We start from the raw sequence: 27,217 nt of genomic DNA, 5'->3' as shown, positions 1-27,217 counted from the left end.
TTACATTCTCCAACCACATCTATCTGGTTATATATTTACATCTAACCACATCTATCTGGTTATATATTTACATTCTCCAACCACATCTATCAGGTTATATATTTACATTCTCCAACCACATCAATTAGGTTATATATTTACCACAGGGTTACAGGGTTATATATTTACATTCTCCAACCACATCAATTAGGTTATATATTTACCACAGGGTTACATTCTCCAACCACATCTATCTGGTTATATATTTACATTCTCCAACCACATCTATCTGGTTATATATTTACATTCTCCAACCACATCTATCTGGTTATATATTTACCACAGGGTTACATTCTCCAACCACATCTATCTGGTTATATATTTACATTCTCCAACCACATCTATCTGGTTATATATTAACCACAGGGTTACATTCTCCAACCACATCTATCAGGTTATATATTTACATTCTCCAACCACATCTATCTGGTTATATATTTACCACAGGGTTACATTCTCCAACCACATCAATTAGGTTATATATTTACCACAGGGTTACATTCTCCAACCACATCTATCAGGTTATATATTTACCACAGGGTTACATTCTCCAACCACATCTATCAGGTTATATATTTACCACAGGGTTACATTCTCCAACCACATCAATTAGGTTATATATTTACATTCTCCAACCACATCTATCTGGTTATATATTTACATTCTCCAACCACATCTATCTGGTTATATATTTACATTCTCCAACCACATCTATCTGGTTATATATTTACCACAGGGTTACATTCTCCAACCACATCAATCTGGTTATATATTTACATTCTCCAACCACATCAATTAGGTTATATATTTACCACAGGGTTACATTCTCCAACCACATCTATCTGGTTATATATTTACATTCTCCAACCACATCAATCAGGTTATATATTTACCACAGGGTTACATTCTCAACCACATCAATTAGGTTATATATTTACCACAGGGTTACATTCTCCAACCACATCAATTAGGTTATATATTTACCACAGGGTTACATTCTCCAACCACATCAATCAGGTTATATATTTACCACAGAGTTACATTCTCCAAACACATCAATCAGGTTATCATTCTCCAAACACATCAATCAGGTTATATATTTACCACAGGGTTACATTCTCCAACCACATCAATCAGGTTATATATTTACCACAGAGTTACATTCTCCAACCACATCTATCAGGTTATATATTTACCACAGGGTTACATTCTCCAACCACATCAATCAGGTTATATATTTACCACAGAGTTACATTCTCCAAACACATCAATCAGGTTATATATTTACCACAGGGTTACATTCTCCAACCACATCAATCAGGTTATATATTTACATTCTCCAACCACATCAATCAGGTTATATATTTACCACAGGGTTACATTCTCCAACACATCTATCTGGTTATATATTTACCACAGGGTTACATTCTCCAACCACATCAATTAGGTTATATATTTACCACAGGGTTACATTCTCCAAACACATCAATCAGGTTATATATTTACCACAGGGTTACATTCTCCAACCACATCTATCTGGTTATATATTTACCATTACTTCTCAACCACATCTATCTGGTTATATATTTACCACAGGGTTACATTCTCCAACCACATCAATCAGGTTATATATTTACATTCTCCAACCACATCAATTAGGTTATATATTTACCAACCACATTCTCCAAACACATCTATCTGGTTATATATTTACCACAGGGTTACATTCTCCAACCACATCAATCAGGTTATATATTTACCACAGGGTTACATTCTCCAACCACATCAATTAGGTTATATATTTACCACAGGGTTACATTCTCCAAACACATCAATCAGGTTATATATTTACCACAGGGTTACATTCTCCAACCACATCTATCTGGTTATATATTTACCACAGGGTTACATTCTCCAACCACATCAATCAGGTTATATATTTACCACAGGGTTACATTCTCCAACCACATCTATCAGGTTATATATTTACCACAGGGTTACATTCTCCAACCACATCTATCTGGTTATATATTTACCACAGGGTTACATTCTCCAACCACATCTATCAGGTTATATATTTACCACAGGGTTACATTCTCAACCACATCAATCAGGTTATATATTTACATTCTCCAAACACATCAATCAGGTTATATATTTACCACAGGTTATTCTCCAACCACATCTATCTGGTTATATATTTACCACAGGGTTACATTCTCCAACCACATCTATCTGGTTATATATTTACATTCTCCAAACACATCAATCAGGTTATATATTTACCACAGGGTTACATTCTCAAGCACATCTATCTGGTTATATATTTACCACAGGGTTACATTCTCCAACCACATCAATCAGGTTATATATTTACCACAGGGTTACATTCTCCAACCACATCTATCAGGTTATATATTTACCACAGGGTTACATTCTCCAACCACATCTATCTGGTTATATCTGGGTTACATTCTCCAACCACATCAATCAGGTTATATATTTACCACAGGGTTACATTCTCCAACCACATCAATAGGTTATATATTTACTTACATTCTCCAACCACATCAATTAGGTTATATATTTACCACAGGGTTACATTCTCCAACCACATCAATCAGGTTATATATTTACCACAGGGTTACATTCTCCAACCACATCTATCTGGTTATATATTTACCACAGGGTTACATTCTCCAACCACATCTATCTGGTTATATATTTACCACAGGGTTACATTCTCCAAACACATCTATCAGGTTATATATTTACATTCTCCAACCACATCTATCAGGTTATATATTTACATTCTCCAAACACATCTATCTGGTTATATATTTACATTCTCCAACCACATCAATCAGGTTATATATTTACCACAGGGTTACATTCTCCAACCACATCTATCTGGTTATATATTTACATTCTCCAACCACATCTATCAGGTTATATATTTACATTCTCCAACCACATCTATCAGGTTATATATTTACCACAGGGTTACATTCTCCAACCACATCTATCTGGTTATATATTTACCACAGGGTTACATTCTCCAACCACATCTATCTGGTTATATATTTACATTCTCCAACCACATCTATCAGGTTATATATTTACATTCTCCAACCACATCAATCAGGTTATATATTTACCACAGGGTTACATTCTCCAACCACATCTATCTGGTTATATATTTACCACAGGGTTACATTCTCCAACCACATCTATCTGGTTATATATTTACCACAGGGTTACATTCTCCAACCACATCTATCTGGTTATATATTTACCACAGGGTTACATTCTCCAACCACATCAATCAGGTTATATATTTACCACAGGGTTACATTCTCCAACCACATCAATCAGGTTATATATTTACCACAGGGTTACATTCTCCAACCACATCAATCAGGTTATATATTTACCACAGGGTTACATTCTCCAACCACATCTATCTGGTTATATATTTACCACAGGGTTACATTCTCCAACCACATCAATCAGGTTATATATTTACCACAGGGTTACATTCTCCAACCACATCAATTAGGTTATATATTTACCACAGGGTTACATTCTCCAACCACATCAATCAGGTTATATATTTACCACAGGGTTACATTCTCCAACCACATCTATCTGGTTATATATTTACATTCTCCAACCACATCAATCAGGTTATATATTTACATTCTCCAACCACATCTATCTGGTTATATATTTACATTCTCCAACCACATCTATCTGGTTATATATTTACATTCTCCAACCACATCTATCAGGTTATATATTTACATTCTCCAACCACATCTATCTGGTTATATATTTACATTCTCCAACCACATCTATCTGGTTATATATTTACATTCTCCAACCACATCTATCAGGTTATATATTTACCACAGGGTTACATTCTCCAACCACATCTATCTGGTTATATATTTACCACAGGGTTACATTCTCCAACCACATCTATCAGGTTATATATTTACCACAGGGTTACATTCTCCAACCACATCTATCTGGTTATATATTTACATTCTCCAACCACATCTATGTGGTTATATATTTACCACAGGGTTACATTCTCCAACCACATCAATCAGGTTATATATTTACCACAGGGTTACATTCTCCAACCACATCTATCTGGTTATATATTTACCACAGGGTTACATTCTCCAACCACATCTATCTGGTTATATATTTACCACAGGGTTACATTCTCCAACCACATCTATCTGGTTATATATTTACCACAGGGTTACATTCTCCAACCACATCTATCTGGTTATATATTTACATTCTCCAACCACATCAATTAGGTTATATATTTACCACAGGGTTACATTCTCCAACCACATCTATCTGGTTATATATTTACATTCTCCAACCACATCAATTAGGTTATATATTTACCACAGGGTTACATTCTCCAACCACATCAATTAGGTTATATATTTACCACAGGGTTACATTCTCCAATCACATCAATTAGGTTATATATTTACCACAGGGTTACATTCTCCAACCACATCAATCAGGTTATATATTTACCACAGAGTTACATTCTCCAAACACATCAATCAGGTTATATATTTACATTCTCCAAACACATCAATCAGGTTATATATTTACATTCTCCAACCACATCTATCAGGTTATATATTTACATTCTCCAAACACATCTATCTGGTTATATATTTACATTCTCCAACCACATCAATCAGGTTATATATTTACCACAGGGTTACATTCTCCAACCACATCTATCTGGTTATATATTTACATTCTCCAACCACATCAATCAGGTTATATATTTACCACAGGGTTACATTCTCCAACCACATCTATCTGGTTATATATTTACATTCTCCAACCACATCAATCAGGTTATATATTTACCACAGGGTTACATTCTCCAACCACATCAATCAGGTTATATATTTACCACAGGGTTACATTCTCCAACCACATCTATCTGGTTATATATTTACCACAGGGTTACATTCTCCAACCACATCAATCAGGTTATATATTTACCACAGAGTTACATTCTCCAAACACATCAATCAGGTTATATATTTACATTCTCCAAAACATCAATCAGGTTATATATTTACCACAGGGTTACATTCTCCAACCACATCAATCAGGTTATATATTTACCACAGAGTTACATTCTCCAACCACATCTATCAGGTTATATATTTACCACAGGGTTACATTCTCCAACCACATCAATCAGGTTATATATTTACCACAGAGTTACATTCTCCAAACACATCAATCAGGTTATATATTTACCACAGGGTTACATTCTCCAACCACATCAATCAGGTTATATATTTACCACAGAGTTACATTCTCCAACCACATCTATCTGGTTATATATTTACCACAGGGTTACATTCTCCAACCACATCAATCAGGTTATATATTTACATTCTCCAACCACATCAATCAGGTTATATATTTACCACAGGGTTACATTCTCCAAACACATCTATCTGGTTATATATTTACCACAGGGTTACATTCTCCAACCACATCAATTAGGTTATATATTTACCACAGGGTTACATTCTCCAAACACATCAATCAGGTTATATATTTACCACAGGGTTACATTCTCCAACCACATCTATCTGGTTATATATTTACCACAGGGTTACATTCTCCAACCACATCTATCTGGTTATATATTTACCACAGGGTTACATTCTCCAACCACATCAATCAGGTTATATATTTACATTCTCCAACCACATCAATTAGGTTATATATTTACCACAGGGTTACATTCTCCAAACACATCTATCTGGTTATATATTTACCACAGGTTACATTCTCCAACCACATCAATCAGGTTATATATTTACCACAGGGTTACATTCTCCAACCACATCAATTAGGTTATATATTTACCACAGGGTTACATTCTCCAAACACATCAATCAGGTTATATATTTACATTCTCCAACCACATCTATGTGGTTATATATTTACCACAGGGTTACATTCTCCAACCACATCAATCAGGTTATATATTTACCACAGGGTTACATTCTCCAACCACATCTATGTGGTTATATATTTACATTCTCCAACCACATCTATCAGGTTATATATTTACCACAGGGTTACATTCTCCAACCACATCAATCAGGTTATATATTTACCACAGGGTTACATTCTCCAACCACATCTATCAGGTTATATATTTACATTCTCCAACCACATCTATCAGGTTATATATTTACCACAGGGTTACATTCTCCAACCACATCTATCTGGTTATATATTTACCACAGGGTTACATTCTCCAACCACATCTATCAGGTTATATATTTACCACAGGGTTACATTCTCCAACCACATCAATCAGGTTATATATTTACATTCTCCAAACACATCAATCAGGTTATATATTTACCACAGGGTTACATTCTCCAACCACATCTATCTGGTTATATATTTACCACAGGGTTACATTCTCCAACCACATCTATCTGGTTATATATTTACATTCTCCAACCACATCTATCAGGTTAAATATTTACCACAGGGTTACATTCTCCAACCACATCTATCTGGTTATATATTTACCACAGGGTTACATTCTCCAACCACATCAATCAGGTTATATATTTACCACAGGGTTACATTCTCCAACCACATCTATCAGGTTATATATTTACATTCTCCAACCACATCTATCTGGTTATATATTAACCACAGGGTTACATTCTCCAACCACATCTATCAGGTTATATATTTACATTCTCCAACCACATCTATCTGGTTATATATTTACCACAGGGTTACATTCTCCAACCACATCAATTAGGTTATATATTTACCACAGGGTTACATTCTCCAACCACATCTATCAGGTTATATATTTACCACAGGGTTACATTCTCCAACCACATCAATTAGGTTATATATTTACCACAGGGTTACATTCTCCAACCACATCAATCAGGTTATATATTTACCACAGGGTTACATTCTCCAACCACATCTATCAGGTTATATATTTACATTCTCCAACCACATCTATCAGGTTATATATTTACATTCTCCAACCACATCTATCAGGTTATATATTTACATTCTCCAACCACATCAATCAGGTTATATATTTACCACAGGGTTACATTCTCCAACCACATCTATCTGGTTATATATTTACCACAGGGTTACATTCTCCAACCACATCTATCTGGTTATATATTTACATTCTCCAACCACATCTATCAGGTTATATATTTACATTCTCCAACCACATCTATCAGGTTATATATTTACCACAGGGTTACATTCTCCAACCACATCTACCTGGTTATATATTTACATTCTCCAACCACATCTATCAGGTTATATATTTACATTCTCCAACCACATCAATCAGGTTATATATTTACCACAGGGTTACATTCTCCAACCACATCTATCTGGTTATATATTTACCACAGGGTTACATTCTCCAACCACATCTATCTGGTTATATATTTACCACAGGGTTACATTCTCCAACCACATCTATCTGGTTATATATTTACCACAGGGTTACATTCTCCAACCACATCAATCAGGTTATATATTTACCACAGGGTTACATTCTCCAACCACATCAATCAGGTTATATATTTACCACAGGGTTACATTCTCAACCACATCAATCAGGTTATATATTTACCACAGGGTTACATTCTCCAACCACATCTATCTGGTTATATATTTACCACAGGGTTACATTCTCCAACCACATCAATCAGGTTATATATTTACCACAGGGTTACATTCTCCAACCACATCAATTAGGTTATATATTTACCACAGGGTTACATTCTCCAACCACATCAATCAGGTTATATATTTACCACAGGGTTACATTCTCCAACCACATCTATCTGGTTATATATTTACATTCTCCAACCACATCAATCAGGTTATATATTTACATTCTCCAACCACATCTATCTGGTTATATATTTACATTCTCCAACCACATCTATCTGGTTATATATTTACATTCTCCAACCACATCTATCAGGTTATATATTTACATTCTCCAACCACATCTATCTGGTTATATATTTACATTCTCCAACCACATCTATCTGGTTATATATTTACATTCTCCAACCACATCTATCAGGTTATATATTTACCACAGGGTTACATTCTCCAACCACATCTATCTGGTTATATATTTACCACAGGGTTACATTCTCCAACCACATCTATCTGGTTATATATTTACCACAGGGTTACATTCTCCAACCACATCTATCTGGTTATATATTTACCACAGGGTTACATTCTCCAACCACATCTATCTGGTTATATATTTACCACAGGGTTACATTCTCCAACCACATCTATCTGGTTATATATTTACCACAGGGTTACATTCTCCAACCACATCTATCTGGTTATATATTTACCACAGGGTTACATTCTCCAACCACATCTATCTGGTTATATATTTACCACAGGGTTACATTCTCCAACCACATCTATCTGGTTATATATTTACATTCTCCAACCACATCAATCAGGTTATATATTTACATTCTCCAACCACATCTATCTGGTTATATATTTACATTCTCCAACCACATCTATCAGGTTATATATTTACATTCTCCAACCACATCTATCTGGTTATATATTTACATTCTCCAACCACATCTATCTGGTTATATATTTACATTCTCCAACCACATCTATCAGGTTATATATTTACCACAGGGTTACATTCTCCAACCACATCAATCAGGTTCTATATTTACCACAGGGTTACATTCTCCAACCACATCTATCTGGTTATATATTTACCACAGGGTTACATTCTCCAACCACATCAATCAGGTTATATATTTACATTCTCCAACCACATCTATCAGGTTATATATTTACATTCTCCAACCACATCTATCAGGTTAAATATTTACATTCTCCAACCACATCTATCAGGTTATATATTTACATTCTCCAACCACATCTATCAGGTTATATATTTACATTCTCCAACCACATCTATCTGGTTATATATTTACATTCTCCAACCACATCTATCTGGTTATATATTTACCACAGGGTTACATTCTCCAACCACATCTATCAGGTTATATATTTACCACAGGGTTACATTCTCCAACCACATCTATCAGGTTATATATTTACATTCTCCAACCACATCTATCTGGTTATATATTTACATTCTCCAACCACATCTATCTGGTTATATATTTACCACAGGGTTACATTCTCCAACCACATCTATCTGGTTATATATTTACCACAGGGTTACATTCTCCAACCACATATATCAGGTTATATATTTACATTCTCCAACCACATCAATCAGGTTATATATTTACCACAGGGTTACATTCTCCAACCACATCTATCAGGTTATATATTTACATTCTCCAACCACATCTATCTGGTTATATATTTACATTCTCCAACCACATCTATGTGGTTATATATTTACATTCTCCAACCACATCTATCTGGTTATATATTTACCACAGGGTTACATTCTCCAACCACATCTATCTGGTTATATATTTACATTCTCCAACCACATCTATCAGGTTATATATTTACATTCTCCAACCACATCTATCAGGTTATATATTTACATTCTCCAACCACATCTATCAGGTTATATATTTACATTCTCCAACCACATCTATCAGGTTATATATTTACATTCTCCAACCACATCTATCAGGTTAAATATTTACATTCTCCAACCACATCTATCAGGTTATATATTTACATTCTCCAACCACATCTATCAGGTTATATATTTACCACAGGGTTACATTCTCCAACCACATCTATCTGGTTATATATTTACCACAGGGTTACATTCTCCAACCACATCTATCAGGTTATATATTTACATTCTCCAACCACATCTATCTGGTTATATATTTACCACAGGGTTACATTCTCCAACCACATCTATCTGGTTATATATTTACCACAGGGTTACATTCTCCAACCACATCTATCAGGTTATATATTTACATTCTCCAACCACATCAATCAGGTTATATATTTACCACAGGGTTACATTCTCCAACCACATCTATCAGGTTATATATTTACATTCTCCAACCACATCTATCTGGTTATATATTTACATTCTCCAACCACATCTATGTGGTTATATATTTACATTCTCCAACCACATCTATCTGGTTATATATTTACCACAGGGTTACATTCTCCAACCACATCTATCTGGTTATATATTTACATTCTCCAACCACATCTATCAGGTTATATATTTACATTCTCCAACCACATCTATCAGGTTATATATTTACATTCTCCAACCACATCTATCTGGTTATATATTTACATTCTCCAACCACATCTATCAGGTTATATATTTACATTCTCCAACCACATCTATCTGGTTATATATTTACATTCTCCAACCACATCTATCTGGTTATATATTTACATTCTCCAACCACATCTATCTGGTTATATATTTACCACAGGGTTACATTCTCCAACCACATCTATCTGGTTATATATTTACATTCTCCAACCACATCTATCTGGTTATATATTTACCACAGGGTTACATTCTCCAACCACATCTATCTGGTTATATATTTACCACAGGGTTACATTCTCCAACCACATCTATCTGGTCAGCCTGCAGTTCCACGTCCTGCTTGCGGCTGGGACTGGTGACCAGGATTCCTGAGATCTCCACAGCACTCCCAAACGTCAGCAGTCTGGAGAAGAAGAACCAACCAGGAAAGAACAGAGAAGTGATAATCAAGTCAATGAAAATGACTCATGACAGGTAATAATATAGTAATATATCACATAACTACACAAGTCACTTCAACCCGAAGGGAAGAGGGTGTTATGGGCCCTGGTCTAAAACAGGGAAGAGGGTGTTATGGGCCCTGGTCTAAAACAGGGAAGAGGGTGTTATGGGCCCTGGTCTAAAGTAGTACACTATACAGGGAAGAGGGTACTATGGGCCCTGGTCTAAAGTAGTACACTATACAGGGAAGAGGGTACTATGGGCCCTGGTCTAAAGTAGTGCACTATACAGGGAAGAGGGTGCTATGGGCCCTGGTCTAAAGTAGTGCACTATACAGGGAAGAGGGTACTATGGGCCCTGGTCTAAAGTAGTACACTATACAGGGAAGAGGGTGCTATGGGCCCTGGTCTAAAGTAGTGCACTATACAGGGAAGAGGGTGTTATGGGCCCTGGTCTAAAGTAGTGCACTATACAGGGAAGAGGGTACTATGGGCCCTGGTCTAAAGTAGTACACTATACAGGGAAGAGGGTGCTATGGGCCCTGGTCTAAAGTAGTGCACTATACAGGGAAGAGGGTACTATGGGCCCTGGTCTAAAGTAGTACACTATACAGGGAAGAGGGTGCTATGGGCCCTGGTCTAAAGTAGTACACTATACAGGGAAGAGGGTGCTATGGGCCCTGGTCTAAAGTAGTGCACTATACAGGGAAGAGGGTGTTATGGACCCTGGTCTAAAGTAGTACACTATACAGGGAAGAGGGTGCTATGGGCCCTGGTCTAAAGTAGTGCACTATACAGGGAAGAGGGTGCTATGGGCCCTGGTCTAAAGTAGTGCACTATACAGGGAAGAGGGTGCTATGGGCCCTGGTCTAAAGTAGTACACTATACAGGGAAGAGGGTGTTATGGGCCCTGGTCTAAAGTAGTACACTATACAGGGAAGAGGGTGTTATGGGCCCTGGTCTAAAGTAGTGCACTATACAGGGAAGAGGGTGCTATGGGCCCTGGTCTAAAGTAGTGCACTATACAGGGAAGAGGGTGCTATGGGCCCTGGTCTAAAGTAGTACACTATACAGGGAAGAGGGTGCTATGGGCCCTGGTCTAAAACAGGGAAGAGGGTGTTATGGGCCCTGGTCTAAAGTAGTGCACTATACAGGGAAGAGGGTGTTATGGGCCCTGGTCTAAAACAGGGAAGAGGGTGTTATGGGCCCTGGTCTAAAGTAGTGCACTATACAGGGAAGAGGGTGTTATGGACCCTGGTCTAAAGTAGTACACTATACAGGGAAGAGGGTGCTATGGGCCCTGGTCTAAAGTAGTGCACTATACAGGGAAGAGGGTGCTATGGGCCCTGGTCTAAAGTAGTACACTATACAGGGAAGAGGGTGTTATGGGCCCTGGTCTAAAACAGGGAAGAGGGTGTTATGGGCCCTGGTCTAAAGTAGTACACTATACAGGGAAGAGGGTGCTATGGGCCCTGGTCTAAAGTAGTGCACTATACAGGGAAGAGGGTGCTATGGGCCCTGGTCTAAAGTAGTACACTATACAGGGAAGAGGGTGTTATGGGCCCTGGTCTAAAGTAGTACACTATACAGGGAAGAGGGTGCTATGGGCCCTGGTCTAAAGTAGTACACTATACAGGGAAGAGGGTGTTATGGACCCTGGTCTAAAGTAGTGCACTATACAGGGAAGATGGTGCTATGGGCCCTGGTCTAAAACAGGGAAGAGGGTGCTGTGGGCCCTGGTCTAAAGTAGTGCACTATACAGGGAAGAGGGTGCTATGGGCCCTGGTCTAAAGTAGTACACTTTACAGGGAAGAGGGTGCTATGGGCCCTGGTCTAAAGTAGTGCACTATACAGGGAAGAGGGTGCTATGGGCCCTGGTCTAAAGTAGTGCACTATACAGGGAAGAGGGTGCTATGGGCCCTGGTCTAAAACAGGGAAGAGGGTGTTATGGGCCCTGGTCTAAAGTAGTACACTATACAGGGAAGAGGGTGCTATGGGCCCTGGTCTAAAGTAGTGCACTATACAGGGAAGAGGGTGTTATGGGCCCTGGTCTAAAGTAGTGCACTATACAGGGAAGAGGGTGCTATGGGTCCTGGTCTAAAGTAGTACACTATACAGGGAAGAGGGTGCTATGGGCCCTGGTCTAAAGTAGTACACTATACAGGGAAGAGGGTGCTATGGGCCCTGGTCTAAAGTAGTACACTATACAGGGAAGAGGGTGCTATGGGCCCTGGTCTAAAGTAGTACACTATACAGGGAAGAGGGTGCTATGGGCCCTGGTCTAAAGTAGTACACTATACAGGGAAGAGGGTGCTATGGGTCCTGGTCTAAAGTAGTACACTATACAGGGAAGAGGGTGTTATGGGCCCTGGTCTAAAGTAGTACACTATACAGGGAAGAGGGTGCTATGGGCCCTGGTCTAAAACAGTAGTACACTAACAGGGAAGAGGGTGCTATGGGCCCTGGTCTAAAGTAGTGCACTATACAGGGAAGAGGGTGCTATGGGCCCTGGTCTAAAACAGGGAAGAGGGTGCTATGGGCCCTGGTCTAAAGTAGTGCACTATACAGGAAGAGGGTGCTATGGGCCCTGGTCTAAAGTAGTACACTATACAGGGAAGAGGGTGCTATGGGCCCTGGTCTAAAACAGGGAAGAGGGTGCTATGGGCCCTGGTCTAAAGTAGTACACTATACAGGGAAGAGGGTGTTATGGGCCCTGGTCTAAAGTAGTACACTATACAGGGAAGAGGGTGCTATGGGCCCTGGTCTAAAGTAGTACACTATACAGGGAAGAGGGTGCTATGGGTCCTGGTCTAAAGTAGTACACTATACAGGGAAGAGGGTGCTATGGGTCCTGGTCTAAAGTAGTACACTATACAGGGAAGAGGGTGCTATGGGTCCTGGTCTAAAGTAGTACACTATACAGGGAAGAGGGTGCTATGGGTCCTGGTCTAAAACAGGGAAGAGGGTGCTATGGGCCCTGGTCTAAAGTAGTACACTATACAGGGAAGAGGGTGCTATGGGTCCTGGTCTAAAGTAGTACACTATACAGGGAAGAGGGTGCTATGGGCCCAAGTCTAAAACAGGGAAGAGGGTGCTATGGGTCCTGGTCTAAAGTAGTGCACTATACAGGGAAGAGGGTGCTATGGGCCCTAGTCTAAAGTAGTACCCTATACAGGGAAGAGGGTGCTATGGGTCCTGGTCTAAAGTAGTACACTATACAGGGAAGAGGGTGCTATGGGTCCTGGTCTAAAGTAGTACACTATACAGGGAAGAGGGTGTTATGGGCCCTGGTCTAAAGTAGTACACTATACAGGGAAGAGGGTGCTATGGGCCCTGGTCTAAAGTAGTGCACTATACAGGGAAGAGGGTGTTATGGGCCCTGGTCTAAAGTAGTACACTATACAGGGAAGAGGGTGCTATGGGCCCTGGTCTAAAGTAGTACACTATACAGGGAAGAGGGTGCTATGGGCCCTGGTCTAAAGTAGTACACTATACAGGGAAGAGGGTGTTATGGGTCCTGGTCTAAAGTAGTGCACTATACAGGGAAGAGGGTGCTATGGGCCCTGGTCTAAAACAGGGAAGAGGGTGCTATGGGTCCTGGTCTAAAGTAGTACACTATACAGGGAAGAGGGTGCTATGGGCCCTGGTCTAAAGTAGTACACTATACAGGGAAGAGGGTGTTATGGGCCCTGGTCTAAAGTAGTACACTATACAGGGAAGAGGGTGCTATGGGCCCTGGTCTAAAGTAGTGCACTATACAGGGAAGAGGGTGCTATGGGCCCTGGTCTAAAGTAGTGCACTATACAGGGAAGAGGGTGCTATGGGCCCTGGTCTAAAGTAGTACACTATACAGGGAAGAGGGTGCTATGGGCCCTGGTCTAAAGTAGGAAGAGGGTGCACTATACAGGGAAGAGGGTGCTATGGGCCCTGGTCTAAAGTAGTACACTATACAGGGAAGAGGGTGCTATGGGCCCTGGTCTAAAGTAGTACACTATACAGGGAAGAGGGGTGCTATGGGCCCTGGTCTAAAGTAGTACACTATACAGGGAAGAGGGTGCTATGGGCCCTGGTCTAAAGTAGTACACTATACAGGGAAGAGGGTGCTATGGGCCCTGGTCTAAAGTAGTACACTATACAGGGAAGAGGGTGCTATGGGCCCTGGTCTAAAGTAGTACACTATACAGGGAAGAGGGTGTTATGGGTGCTATGGGCCCTGGTCTAAAGTAGTGCACTATACAGGGAAGAGGGTGCTATGGGCCCTGGTCTAAAGTAACATACAGGGAAGAGGGTGCTATGGGCCCTGGTCTAAAGTAGTACACTATACACTATACAGGGAAGAGGGTGCTATGGGCCCTGGTCTAAAGTAGTACACTATACAGGAAGAGGGTGCTATGGGCCCTGGTCTAAAGTAGTACACTATACAGGGAAGAGGGTGCTATGGGCCCTGGTCTAAAGTAGTACACTATACAGGGAAGAGGGTGTTATGGGCCCTGGTCTAAAGTAGTACACTATACAGGGAAGAGGGTGCTATGGGCCCTGGTCTAAAGTAGTACACTATACAGGGAAGAGGGTGTTACCCTGGTCAAAACAGGGAAGAGGGTGCTATGGGCCCTGGTCTAAAGTAGTACACTATACAGGGAAGAGGGTGCTATGGGCCCTGGTCTAAAGTAACAGGGAAGAGGGTGCTATGGGCCCTGGTCTAAAGTAGTGCACTATACAGGGAAGAGGGTGCTATGGGCCCTGGTCTAAAGTAGTGCACTATACAGGGAAGAGGGTGCTATGGGCCCTGGTCTAAAGTAGTGCACTATACAGGGAAGAGGGTGCTATGGGCCCTGGTCTAAAGTAGTACACTATACAGGGAAGAGGGTGCTATGGGCCCTGGTCTAAAGTAGTACACTATACAGGGAAGAGGGTGCTATGGGCCCTGGTCTAAAGTAGTACACTATACAGGGAAGAGGGTGCTATGGGCCCTGGTCTAAAGTAGTACACTATACAGGGAAGAGGGTGCTATGGGCCCTGGTCTAAAGTAGTACACTATACAGGGAAGAGGGTGCTATGGGCCCTGGTCTAAAGTAGTACACTATACAGGGAAGAGGGTGTTATGGGCCCTGGTCTAAAGTAGTACACTATACAGGGAAGAGGGTGTTATGGGCCCTGGTCTAAAGTAGTACACTATACAGGGAAGAGGGTGCTATGGGCCCTGGTCTAAAACAGGGAAGAGGGTGTTATGGGCCCTGGTCTAAAACAGGGAAGAGGGTGCTATGGGCCCTGGTCTAAAGTAGTGCACTATACAGGGAAGAGGGTGCTATGGGCCCTGGTCTAAAACAGGGAAGAGGGTGCTATGGGCCCTGGTCTAAAGTAGTGCACTATACAGGGAAGAGGGTGCTATGGGCCCTGGTCTAAAGTAGTGCACTATACAGGGAAGAGGGTGTTATGGGCCCTGGTCTAAAGTAGTACACTATACAGGGAAGAGGGTGCTATGGGCCCTGGTCTAAAGTAGTGCACTATACAGGGAAGAGGGTGCTATGGGCCCTGGTCTAAAGTAGTACACTATACAGGGAAGAGGGTGCTATGGGCCCTGGTCTAAAGTAGTACACTATACAGGGAAGAGGGTGTTATGGGCCCTGGTCTAAAACAGGGAAGTGCACTATACAGGGAAGAGGGTGCTATGGGCCCTGGTCTAAAGTAGTACACTATACAGGAAGAGGGTGCTATGGGCCCTGGTCTAAAGTAGTACACTATACAGGGAAGAGGGTGTTATGGGCCCTGGTCTAAAGTAGTACACTATACAGGGAAGAGGGTGTTATGGGCCCTGGTCTAAAGTAGTACACTATACAGGGAAGAGGGTGCTATGGGCCCTGGTCTAAAGTAGTACACTATACAGGAAGAGGGTGTTATGGGCCCTGGTCTAAAACAGGGAAGAGGGTGCTATGGGCCCTGGTCTAAAGTAGTACACTGCTATGGGCCCTGGTCTAAAACAGGGAAGAGGGTGCTATGGGCCCTGGTCTAAAGTAGTGCACTATACAGGGAAGAGGGTGCTATGGGCCCTGGTCTAAAGTAGTACACTATACAGGGAAGAGGGTGCTATGGGCCCTGGTCTAAAACAGGGAAGAGGGTGCTATGGGCCCTGGTCTAAAGTAGTACACTATACAGGGAAGAGGGTGTTATGGGCCCTGGTCTAAAGTAGTACACTATACAGGGAAGAGGGTGCTATGGGCCCTGGTCTAAAGTAGTACACTATACAGGGAAGAGGGTGCTATGGGCCCTGGTCTAAAACAGGGAAGTGCTATGGGCCCTGGTCTAAAGTAGTGCACAGGGAAGAGGGTGCTATGGGCCCTGGTCTAAAACAGGAAGAGGGTGCTATGGGCCCTGGTCTAAAGTAGTGCACTATACAGGGAAGAGGGTGCTATGGGCCCTGGTCTAAAGTAGTACACTATACAGGGAAACGGGCCCTGGTCTACAGGGAAGAGGGTGCTATGGGCCCTGGTCTAAAGTAGTACACTATACAGGGAAGAGGGTGCTATGGGCCCTGGTCTAAAGTAGTACACTATACAGGGAAGAGGGTGTTATGGGCCCTGGTCTAAAGTAGTACACTATACAGGGAAGAGGGTGCTATGGGCCCTGGTCTAAAGTAGTACACTATACAGGGAAGAGGGTGCTATGGGCCCTGGTCTAAAGTAGTACACTATACAGGGAAGAGGGTGTTATGGGCCCTGGTCTAAAACAGGGAAGAGGGTGCTATGGGCCCTGGTCTAAAAGTGCACTATACAGGAAGAGGGTGCTATGGGCCCTGGTCTAAAACAGGGAAGAGGGTGCTATGGGCCCTGGTCTAAAGTAGTGCACTATACAGGGAAGAGGGTGCTATGGGCCCTGGTCTAAAGTAGTACACTATACAGGGAAGAGGGTGCTATGGGCCCTGGTCTAAAACAGGGAAGAGGGTGCTATGGGCCCTGGTCTAAAGTAGTACACTATACAGGGAAGAGGGTGCTATGGGCCCTGGTCTAAAACAGGGAAGAGAGGGTGCTATGGGCCCTGGTCTAAAGTAGTACACTATACAGGGAAGAGGGTGCTATGGGCCCTGGTCTAAAGTAGTGCACTATACAGGGAAGAGGGTGCTATGGGCCCTGGTCTAAAGTAGTACACTATACAGGGAAGAGGGTGCTATGGGCCCTGGTCTAAAGTAGTGCACTATACAGGGAAGAGGGTGTTATGGGCCCTGGTCTAAAGTAGTACACTATACAGGGAAGAGGGTGTTATGGGCCCTGGTCTAAAGTAGTACACTATACAGGGAAGAGGGTGCTATGGGCCCTGGTCTAAAGTAGTACACTATACAGGGAAGAGGGTGTTATGGGCCCTGGTCTAAAACAGGGAAGAGGGTGCTATGGGCCCTGGTCTAAAGTAGTGCACAGGGAAGAGGGTGCTATGGGTCCTGGTCTAAAGTGGTACACTATACAGGGAAGAGGGTGCTATGGGCCCTGGTCTAAAGTAGTACACTATACAGGGAAGAGGGTGTTATGGGCCCTGGTCTAAAGTAGTACACTATACAGGGAAGAGGGTGCTATGGGTCCTGGTCTAAAGTAGTGCACTATACAGGGAAGAGGGTGCTATGGGCCCTGGTCTAAAACAGGGAAGAGGGTGCTATGGGTCCTGGTCTAAAGTAGTGCACTATACAGGGAAGAGGGTGCTATGGGCCCTGGTCTAAAGTAGTGCACACTATACAGGGAAGAGGGTGCTATGGGCCCTGGTCTAAAGTAGTACACTATACAGGGAAGAGGGTGCTATGGGCCTGGTCTAAAAGTAGGGAAGAGGGAAGAGGGTGCTATGGGCCCTGGTCTAAAGTAGTACACTATACAGGGAAGAGGGTGCTATGGGCCCTGGTCCCTAAAGTAGTGCACTATACAGGAAGAGGGTGTTATGGGCCCTGGTCTAAAGTAGTACACTATACAGGGAAGAGGGTGCTATGGGCCCTGGTCTAAAGTAGTACACTATACAGGGAAGAGGGTGTTATGGGCCCTGGTCTAAAACAGGGAAGAGGGTGCTATGGGCCCTGGTCTAAAGTAGTGCACTATACAGGGAAGAGGGTGCTATGGGCCCTGGTCTAAAACAGGGAAGAGGGTGCTATGGGCCCTGGTCTAAAGTAGTGCACTATACAGGGAAGAGGGTGCTATGGGCCCTGGTCTAAAGTAGTACACTATACAGGGAAGAGGGTGCTATGGGCAGGGAAGAGGGTGCTATGGGCCCTGGTCTAAAGTAGTACACTATACAGGGAAGAGGGTGTTATGGGCCCTGGTCTAAAGTAGTACACTATACAGGGAAGAGGGTGTTATGGGCCCTGGTCTAAAGTAGTACACTATACAGGGAAGAGGGTGTTATGGGCCCTGGTCTAAAGTAGTACACTATACAGGGAAGAGGGTGCTATGGGCCCTGGTCTAAAGTAGTACACTATACAGGGAAGAGGGGTGCTATGGGCCCTGGTCTAAAGTAGTGCACTATACAGGGAAGAGGGTGCTATGGGCCCTGGGAAGAGGGTCTAAAGTAGTGCACTATACAGGGAAGAGGGTGCTATGGGCCCTGGTCTAAAGTAGTACACTATACAGGGAAGAGGGTGCTAAAACAGGGAAGAGGTGCTATGGGCCCTGGTCTAAAGTAGTACACTATACAGGGAAGAGGGTGCTATGGGCCCTGGTCTAAAGTAGTACACTATACAGGGAAGAGGGTGCTATGGGCCCTGGTCTAAAGTAGTACACTATACAGGGAAGAGGGTGCTATGGGCCCTGGTCTAAAGTAGTACACTATACAGGGAAGAGGGTGCTATGGGCCCTGGTCTAAAGTAGTACACTATACAGGGAAGAGGGTGCTATGGGCCCTGGTCTAAAGTAGTACACTATACAGGGAAGAGGGTGCTATGGGCCCTGGTCTAAAGTAGTACACTATACAGGGAAGAGGGTGCTATGGGCCCTGGTCTAAAGTAGTACACTATACAGGGAAGAGGGTGCTATGGGCCCTGGTCTAAAATGGGCCCTGGTCACAGGGAAGAGGGTGCTATGGGCCCTGGTCTAAAGTAGTACACTATACAGGGAAGAGGGTGCTATGGGCCCTGGTCTAAAGTAGTACACTATACAGGGAAGAGGGTGCTATGGGCCCTGGTCTAAAGTAGTACACTATACAGGGAAGAGGGTGCTATGGGCCCTGGTCTAAAGTAGTGCACTATACAGGGAAGAGGGTGCTATGGGCCCTGGTCTAAAGTAGTACACTATACAGGGAAGAGGGTGCTATGGGCCCTGGTCTAAAGTAGTACACTATACAGGGAAGAGGGTGCTATGGGCCCTGGTCTAAAGTAGTGCACTATACAGGGAAGAGGGTGCTATGGGCCCTGGTCTAAAGTAGTACACTATACAGGGAAGAGGGTGCTATGGGCCCTGGTCTAAAGTAGTACACTATACAGGGAAGAGGGTGTTATGGGCCCTGGTCTAAAGTAGTACACTATACAGGGAAGAGGGTGTTATGGGCCCTGGTCTAAAGTAGTACACTATACAGGGAAGAGGGTGTTATGGGCCCTGGTCTAAAGTAGTACACTATACAGGGAAGAGGGTGCTATGGGCCCTGGTCTAAAGTAGTACACTATACAGGGAAGATGGGTGGAAGAGGGTGCTATGGGCCCTGGTCTAAAGTAGTGCACTATACAGGGAAGAGGGTGCTATGGGCCCTAAAACAGGGAAGAGGGTGGGCCCTGGTCTAAAGTAGTGCACTATACAGGGAAGAGGGTGCTATGGGCCCTGGTCTAAAGTAGTACACTATACAGGGAAGAGGGGGTGGGAAGAGGGTGCTATGGGCCCTGGTCTAAAGTAGTACACTATACAGGGAAGAGGGTGCTATGGGCCCTGGTCTAAAACAGGGGGTGCTATGGGCCCTGGTCTAAAGTAGTACACTATACAGGGAAGAGGGTGCTATGGGCCCTGGTCTAAAGTAGTGCACTATACAGGGAAGAGGGTGCTATGGGCCCTGGTCTAAAGTAGTACACTATACAGGGAAGAGGGTGCTATGGGCCCTGGTCTAAAGTAGTACACTATACAGGGAAGAGGGTGCTATGGGCCCTGGTCTAAAGTAGTACACTATACAGGGAAGAGGGTGTTATGGGCCCTGGTCTAAAGTAGTACACTATACAGGGAAGAGGGTGCTATGGGCCCTGGTCTAAAGTAGTACACTATACAGGGAAGAGGGTGTATGGGCCCTGGTCTAAAAGAGGTGCACTATACAGGGGGAAGAGGGTGCTATGGGCCCTGGTCTAAAGTAGTACACTATACAGGGAAGAGGGTGCTATGGGCCCTGGTCTAAAGTAGTACACTATACAGGGAAGAGGGTGCTATGGGCCCTGGTCTAAAGTAGTACACTATACAGGGAAGAGGGTGCTATGGGCCCTGGTCTAAAGTAGTACACTATACAGGGAAGAGGGTGCTATGGGCCCTGGTCTAAAGTAGTACACTATACAGGGAAGAGGGTGTTATGGGCCCTGGTCTAAAGTAGTACACTATACAGGGAAGAGGGTGCTATGGGCCCTGGTCTAAAGTAGTACACTATACAGGGAAGAGGGTGCTATGGGCCCTGGTCTAAAGTAGTGCACTATACAGGGAAGAGGGTACTATGGGCCCTGGTCTAAAGTAGTACACTATACAGGGAAGAGGGTGCTATGGGCCCTGGTCTAAAGTAGTGCACTATACAGGGAAGAGGGTGCTATGGGCCCTGGTCTAAAGTAGTGCACTATACAGGGAAGAGGGTGCTATAATAAAAGGTAGCCTTCAGGTACATCCTCACCTGTGGTTGAGCTCTGAGCTGGCCACTACCTGTAGAGACTGAAGGGAGCTCCCGTCATTCACATGGAGGAACAGATTCTCCTTCTGGGGTCTCACAGAGCGAACCCAGCCCTAGGATATCAGAGAGACGGTATATTACAGTACATTATAGACTTTTTTGTTGAATTTTACCCCCTTTTTCTCCCCAATTTCATAGTATCCAATTATTTGTAGTTACTATCTTGTCTCATCGCTACAACTCCCGGGAGAGACGAAGGTCGAAAGTCATGCGTCCTCCGAAACACAACCCAACCAAGCCGCACTGCTTAACACAGCCCGCATCCAACTCGGAAGACAGCCGCACCAATGTGTCGGAGAAAACAACGTCAACCTGGCGACCTTGGCTAGCGCGCACTGTGCCCGGCCCGCCACAGGAGTCGCTGGTGCGCGATGAGACAAGGACATCCCTACCGGCCGAACCCTCGCGAACCCAGAGTCTCTGGTGGCACAGCTAGCGCTGCGATGCAGTGCCTTAGACCACTGCGCCACCTGGGAGGCCACATTATAGACTTTGACCAGTTCAGCCGTAGGATATCAGGGGGACACAGTGGTGTAAAGTACTTAAAAATAAAAATAGTACTACTGAAGTCATTTTTGGGGGGGGTATCTGTACTTTACTTTTGATATTTTGACAACTTTTACTTTACTACATTCCAAGAGAAAATAATGTACTTTCTACTCCTTACATTTTCCTTGACACCCAAAATAACTCATTACATTTTGAATGCTTAGCAGGACAGTAAAATGGTCCAATTCACACACACTGTAAATGCTATGTGGTGGAGTGTGACCCTGGCTACCTGTAAATAAAACAGAAAGACATCTGGTTTTATTAATACTTTCTCTTTTGATACTTAAGTATATTTTAGCAATTAAATATACTTTTGATACTTAAGTATATTTCAAACCAAATACTTTGGCTTTTACTCAAGTAGTATTGTATATCACTGGGTGACTTTCACTTGACTCATTTTCTATTAAGGTATTTTTACTTTTACTCAAGTATGACAACTGCGTTTTAAAACGACAACATTTTAGTCATTTACAGGATTCATCTTAAAGATAGCTAGTTAGGTGGGACAACCACAAATCACAGGCATAGACAATACATTTCTTCACCACAGGAGGGACAGTACATTACACTATCGATACACTTTGACCAACCCGGTCCTGAGTGAAATAGCTAAATACAGTAGTCTGTAATTAACCTTTCAGAAATGAAGTTACAAATGTAATATTTGGAAATGACAGTAGCAGTGATGCACACTGAGCAGCAGAGCTCTGAGGGTCATTCATTCATTCACTTCTCATTCATTCATTCATGACCGTGTTTTATTTAACATTTAACAAGGCATGTCAGTTGAGAATAAATTCTTCATTTACAATGACGGTCTACCGTAGACACAATTACAATACCTGCACTTTGATTTTTGTTCCCACTTCTAAATGTGAGATTGCCTCGCATATTCTGAGCTTTCTGGGTGTCTCCTGGCAGTAATATCGAAGGCTTTGCCACATTCCAAGAGCTGCTTCAGACAACCACAACCTATTAGCCGGCAACATTGTTACTATATGCCTCTAAATGTCGACGTTGAACAAATAAATAGTTTAGTTACAGACGCTATATTATGCAATATGGAGCTACAATTACTCAAATACAAAAGAGGTAGACGAGTTCTTCATTATGACGGTTAAATTCAGTTTATAAAACACTAGTTGACATTCACGTTGTCCCGTGTATCCTGGTTGAAGATCACTTCCCGTCTGTGTCTCTGGCTATTGGTGCTCCTTCTTCTTCGTCCTCTTCTATGTGGTTGAACGACGGTTGGCTATTGGTGCTCCTTCTTCTTCGTTTTCTTCTATGTGGTTGAACGACGGTTGGCTATTGGTGCTCCTTCTTCTTCGTTTTCTTCTATGGGGTTGAACGGCGGTTGGCTATTGGTATGACTGTGCTGAACCGTGTGGTACTGGTCCATGACCAGAGACGTGACCGGGAAAAAACGTCCCGTCTCTAAATCTGCACCGTTTATGTTGTCAACAAGGCAGCATCACAGATTGAACAATGACACAGATATTTCACCGGATTGTAAATTTTTTTTTTAAAGCATCCGCTTGACATTTCCAATCACTAGCAAATTATGGTCGTGAGAGGAAGCCAAGTGACGGGAAGTGGGAGGAGATATAACGAGATGGATTTTTATCGATATTCTTCAAATTTTCTCATCGACGAAACATTTGATCTCAATACAGTTTTCTGTTCACAAAACTAGAATATGTTGCAAAAGAGTGGATCAAGTTTGGTAGGCCTTACCTCTAGACAACGTTTTTTCTTTAATGTCGTTGATTAGGAGTGCAAAGGTGAAATTAGTTATGGCACACGCGCTATTTACAGAGTAGGCGTTCCCTAACGGAAATATGGAACTGTCTGCTAGAACGGGCCAATAGAATCTCGCTAGCTCGTTTATGGCTCTGCCCACTATGACTCATTTGTTTCCGTTTGAAACGACAGGTGATGGTCTATCTCGGTTTATTTATAAAAATCTTTGTCAGCATAGTGCATCGTCCAGAAACATACAATCCCTTTTCCGTCAAATATATGTTTGAATTTTTTCAAACTCGTTTCAGTTTGGAAGTAAAATCACTTTTCCATGTGAAAACCGCGGGGTTTTCATAAAGGTTTATTTATACACACACTTCTAACCATACTCATCGTGCTTAATTACGTCACTGTTCTTTTGACCTCATGCCAAAGAGGAAGCTCGGTTCCAAAACGAATGCGATCAACTTTCACCATGTTAAAACACCTCTAATCGGGCACCCTGGCAAGATCAATCGAATCCCCTCAATCTCCCTACGAATTTGACTCGTGCTCTTATTCCTTCTGGTAGATGTAGTTCCTTATTTAAAGGACAAAGAGGTCAAAATAACACATCACACTAAAATAATTGAATAATTTGTATAAATTATTTCAATTACATTGAATGTACTGTCTTTGATGTGATCCAAATAAAACAATTTGTTCACTAACATTTTATGGGGATTTTACATTTCTGAAATGACCGCAGAGAACATGATTAAATACACTGTGTGTTACTGCAGTATATTCCTCCTGGAAGTGATGCTTTCTTTATTTGCCATTGGCTATGGCAACTCAATGTCGCATTTGTTTCCCGCTCTCTGACCTCTGACCTGTGTCTGTGATTTGATATTTCCCGAATCCTCATGAAGGCAGATGATGTAGGACGTTAATGTAACAGTATAACTTTAGACCGTCCCCTCGCCCCATACCCGGGCGCGAACCGGGGACCCTCTGCACACATCAACAACAGTCACCCTCGAAGCATCGTTAGCGCGCACCACGGCTAACTAAGCTAGCCGTTTGACATCCGTTACATTAACAATAATAATGTAGGTGTCTAATACACAGTTATAAAGGACGAAAATAGACTCAGGGGATGTGGGGACATGTTGTTATTATTTATATATTTTATCGGGGGGTGTCGGGGGCCCCCCAGATGTAATGTAAGAATGGGTGTCGGGGGCCCCCCAGATGTAATGTAAGAATGGGTGTCGGGGGCCCCCCAGATGTAATGTAAGAATGGGTGTTGGGGGCCCCCCAGATGTAATGTAAGAATGGGTGTCGGGGGCCCCCCAGATGTAATGTAAGAATGGGTGTCGGGGGCCCCCCAGATGTAATGTAAGAATGGGTGTTGGGGGCCCCCCAGATGTAATGTAAGAATGGGTGTCGGGGGGCCCCAGATGTAATGTAAGAATGGGTGGAGGAAGGTGCCCCCAGATGTAATGTAAGAATGGGTGTCGGGGGCCCCCCAGATGTAATGTAAGAATGGGTGTTGGGGGCCCCCCAGATGTAATGTAAGAATGGGTGTCGGGGGCCCCCAGATGTAATGTAAGAATGGGTGTTGGGGGCCCCCAGATGTAATGTAAGAATGGGTGGAGGGAGGTGCCCCCAGATGTAATGTAAGAATGGGTGTCGGGGGCCCGCCAGATGTAATGTAAGAATGGGTGTTCGGGGCCCCCCAGATGTAATGTAAGAATGGGTGTCGGGGCCCCCCCAGATGTAATGTAAGAATGGGTGGAGGGAGTTGCCCCCAGATGTAATGTAAGAATGGGTGGAGGGAGGTGCCCCCCAGATTTAATGTAAGAATGGGTGGAGGAAGGTGCCCCCAGATGTAATGTCAGAATGAGTGGAGGGAGGTGCCCCCCAGATGTAATGTAAGAATGGGTGGAGGAAGGTGCCCCCAGATGTAATGTAAGAATGGGTGGAGGAAGGTGCCCCCCAGATGTAATGTAAGAATGGGTGGAGGAAGGTGCCCCCAGATGTAATGTAAGAATGGGTGGAGGAAGGTGCCCCCAGATGTAATGTAAGAATGGGTGGAGGAAGGTGCCCCCAGATGTAATGTAAGAATGGGTGGAGGAAGGTGCCCCCAGATGTAATGTAAGAATGGGTGGAGGAAGGTGCCCCCAGATGTAATGTAAGAATGGGTGGAGGAAGGTGCCCCCAGATGTAATGTAAGAATGGGTGGAGGAAGGTGCCCCCAGATGTAATGTAAGAATGGGTGGAGGAAGGTGCCCCAGATGTAATGTAAGAATGGGTGGAGGAAGGTGCCCCAGATGTAATGTAAGAATGGGTGGAGGAAGGTGCCCCCAGATGTAATGTAAGAATGGGTGGAGGGGAGGTGCCCCCAGATGTAATGTAAGAATGGGTGGAGGAAGGTGCCCCCAGATGTAATGTAAGAATGGGTGGAGGAAGGTGCCCCCAGATGTAATGTAAGAATGGGTGGAGGAAGGTGCCCCAGATGTAATGTAAGAATGGGTGGAGGAAGGTGCCCCCAGATGTAATGTAAGAATGGGTGGGGAGGTGCCCCCAGATGTAATGTAAGAATGGGTGGAGGAAGGCGCCCCAGATGTAATGTAAGAATGGGTGGAGGAAGGTGCCCCCAGATGCAATGTAAGAATGGGTGGAGGAAGGTGCCCCAGATGCAATGTAAGAATGGATGGAGGAAGGTGCCCCAGATGTAATGTAAGAATGGGTGGAGGAAGAATGGGTGGAGGATGTAATGTGCCCCCAGATGTAATGTAAGAATGGGTGGAGGAAGGTGCCCCCAGATGTAATGTAAGAATGGGTGGAGGAAGGTGCCCCAGATGTAATGTAAGAATGGGTGGAGGAAGGTGCCCCCAGATGCAATGTAAGAATGGGTGGAGAAGGTGCCCCCAGATGCAATGTAAGAATGGATGGAGGAAGGTGCCCCCAGATGTAAAATAAGAATGGGTGGAGGGAGTGCCCCCAGATGTAATGTAAGAATGGGTGGAGGAAGGTGCCCCCAGATGTAATGTAAGAATGGGTGGAGGAAGGTGCCCCAGATGTAATGTAAGAATGGGTGGAGGGAGGTGCCCCCAGATGTAATGTAAGAATGGGTGGAGGAAGGTGCCCCCAGATGTAATGTAAGAATGGGTGGAGGAAGGTGCCCCCAGATGTAAGA

General features: G+C 43.2%; 1 protein-coding gene across 3 annotated transcripts in view; it reads right to left on the bottom strand.

Annotated features, from left to right (window-relative positions):
* nars2 (asparaginyl-tRNA synthetase 2, mitochondrial) overlaps nt 1–24,060 on the bottom strand; it is a 45,623-nt gene extending 21,563 nt beyond the window's left edge. Inside the window, exons 1-3 of one of the 3 annotated variants that reach the window (XM_052468718.1) lie at nt 24,028–24,060; nt 21,679–21,788; nt 10,709–10,829 (exon numbers count right to left, since the gene is read on the bottom strand). Coding sequence is in view for 2 of the 3 variants with exons in the window: in XM_052468716.1 (XP_052324676.1) it covers nt 10,709–10,829; nt 21,679–21,788; nt 23,133–23,279 (378 nt within the window). In the remaining variant the exon portion in view is untranslated. Of the gene's footprint in view, nt 1–10,708; nt 10,830–21,678; nt 21,789–23,132; nt 23,778–24,027 lie in introns of those variants that run through there. The other 2 variants (XM_052468716.1, XM_052468717.1) reach the window with 2 other exon arrangements.
* Between the last annotated feature and the right edge of the window lie 3,157 nt (nt 24,061–27,217).

Source organism: Oncorhynchus keta, chromosome 18 (genome assembly GCF_023373465.1).
Source record: "Oncorhynchus keta strain PuntledgeMale-10-30-2019 chromosome 18, Oket_V2, whole genome shotgun sequence".
NCBI lineage: Eukaryota > Metazoa > Chordata > Actinopteri > Salmoniformes > Salmonidae > Oncorhynchus > Oncorhynchus keta.
Note: the sequence above shows the minus strand (reverse complement) of the source record. Positions and strands in the feature narration are given on the sequence as shown.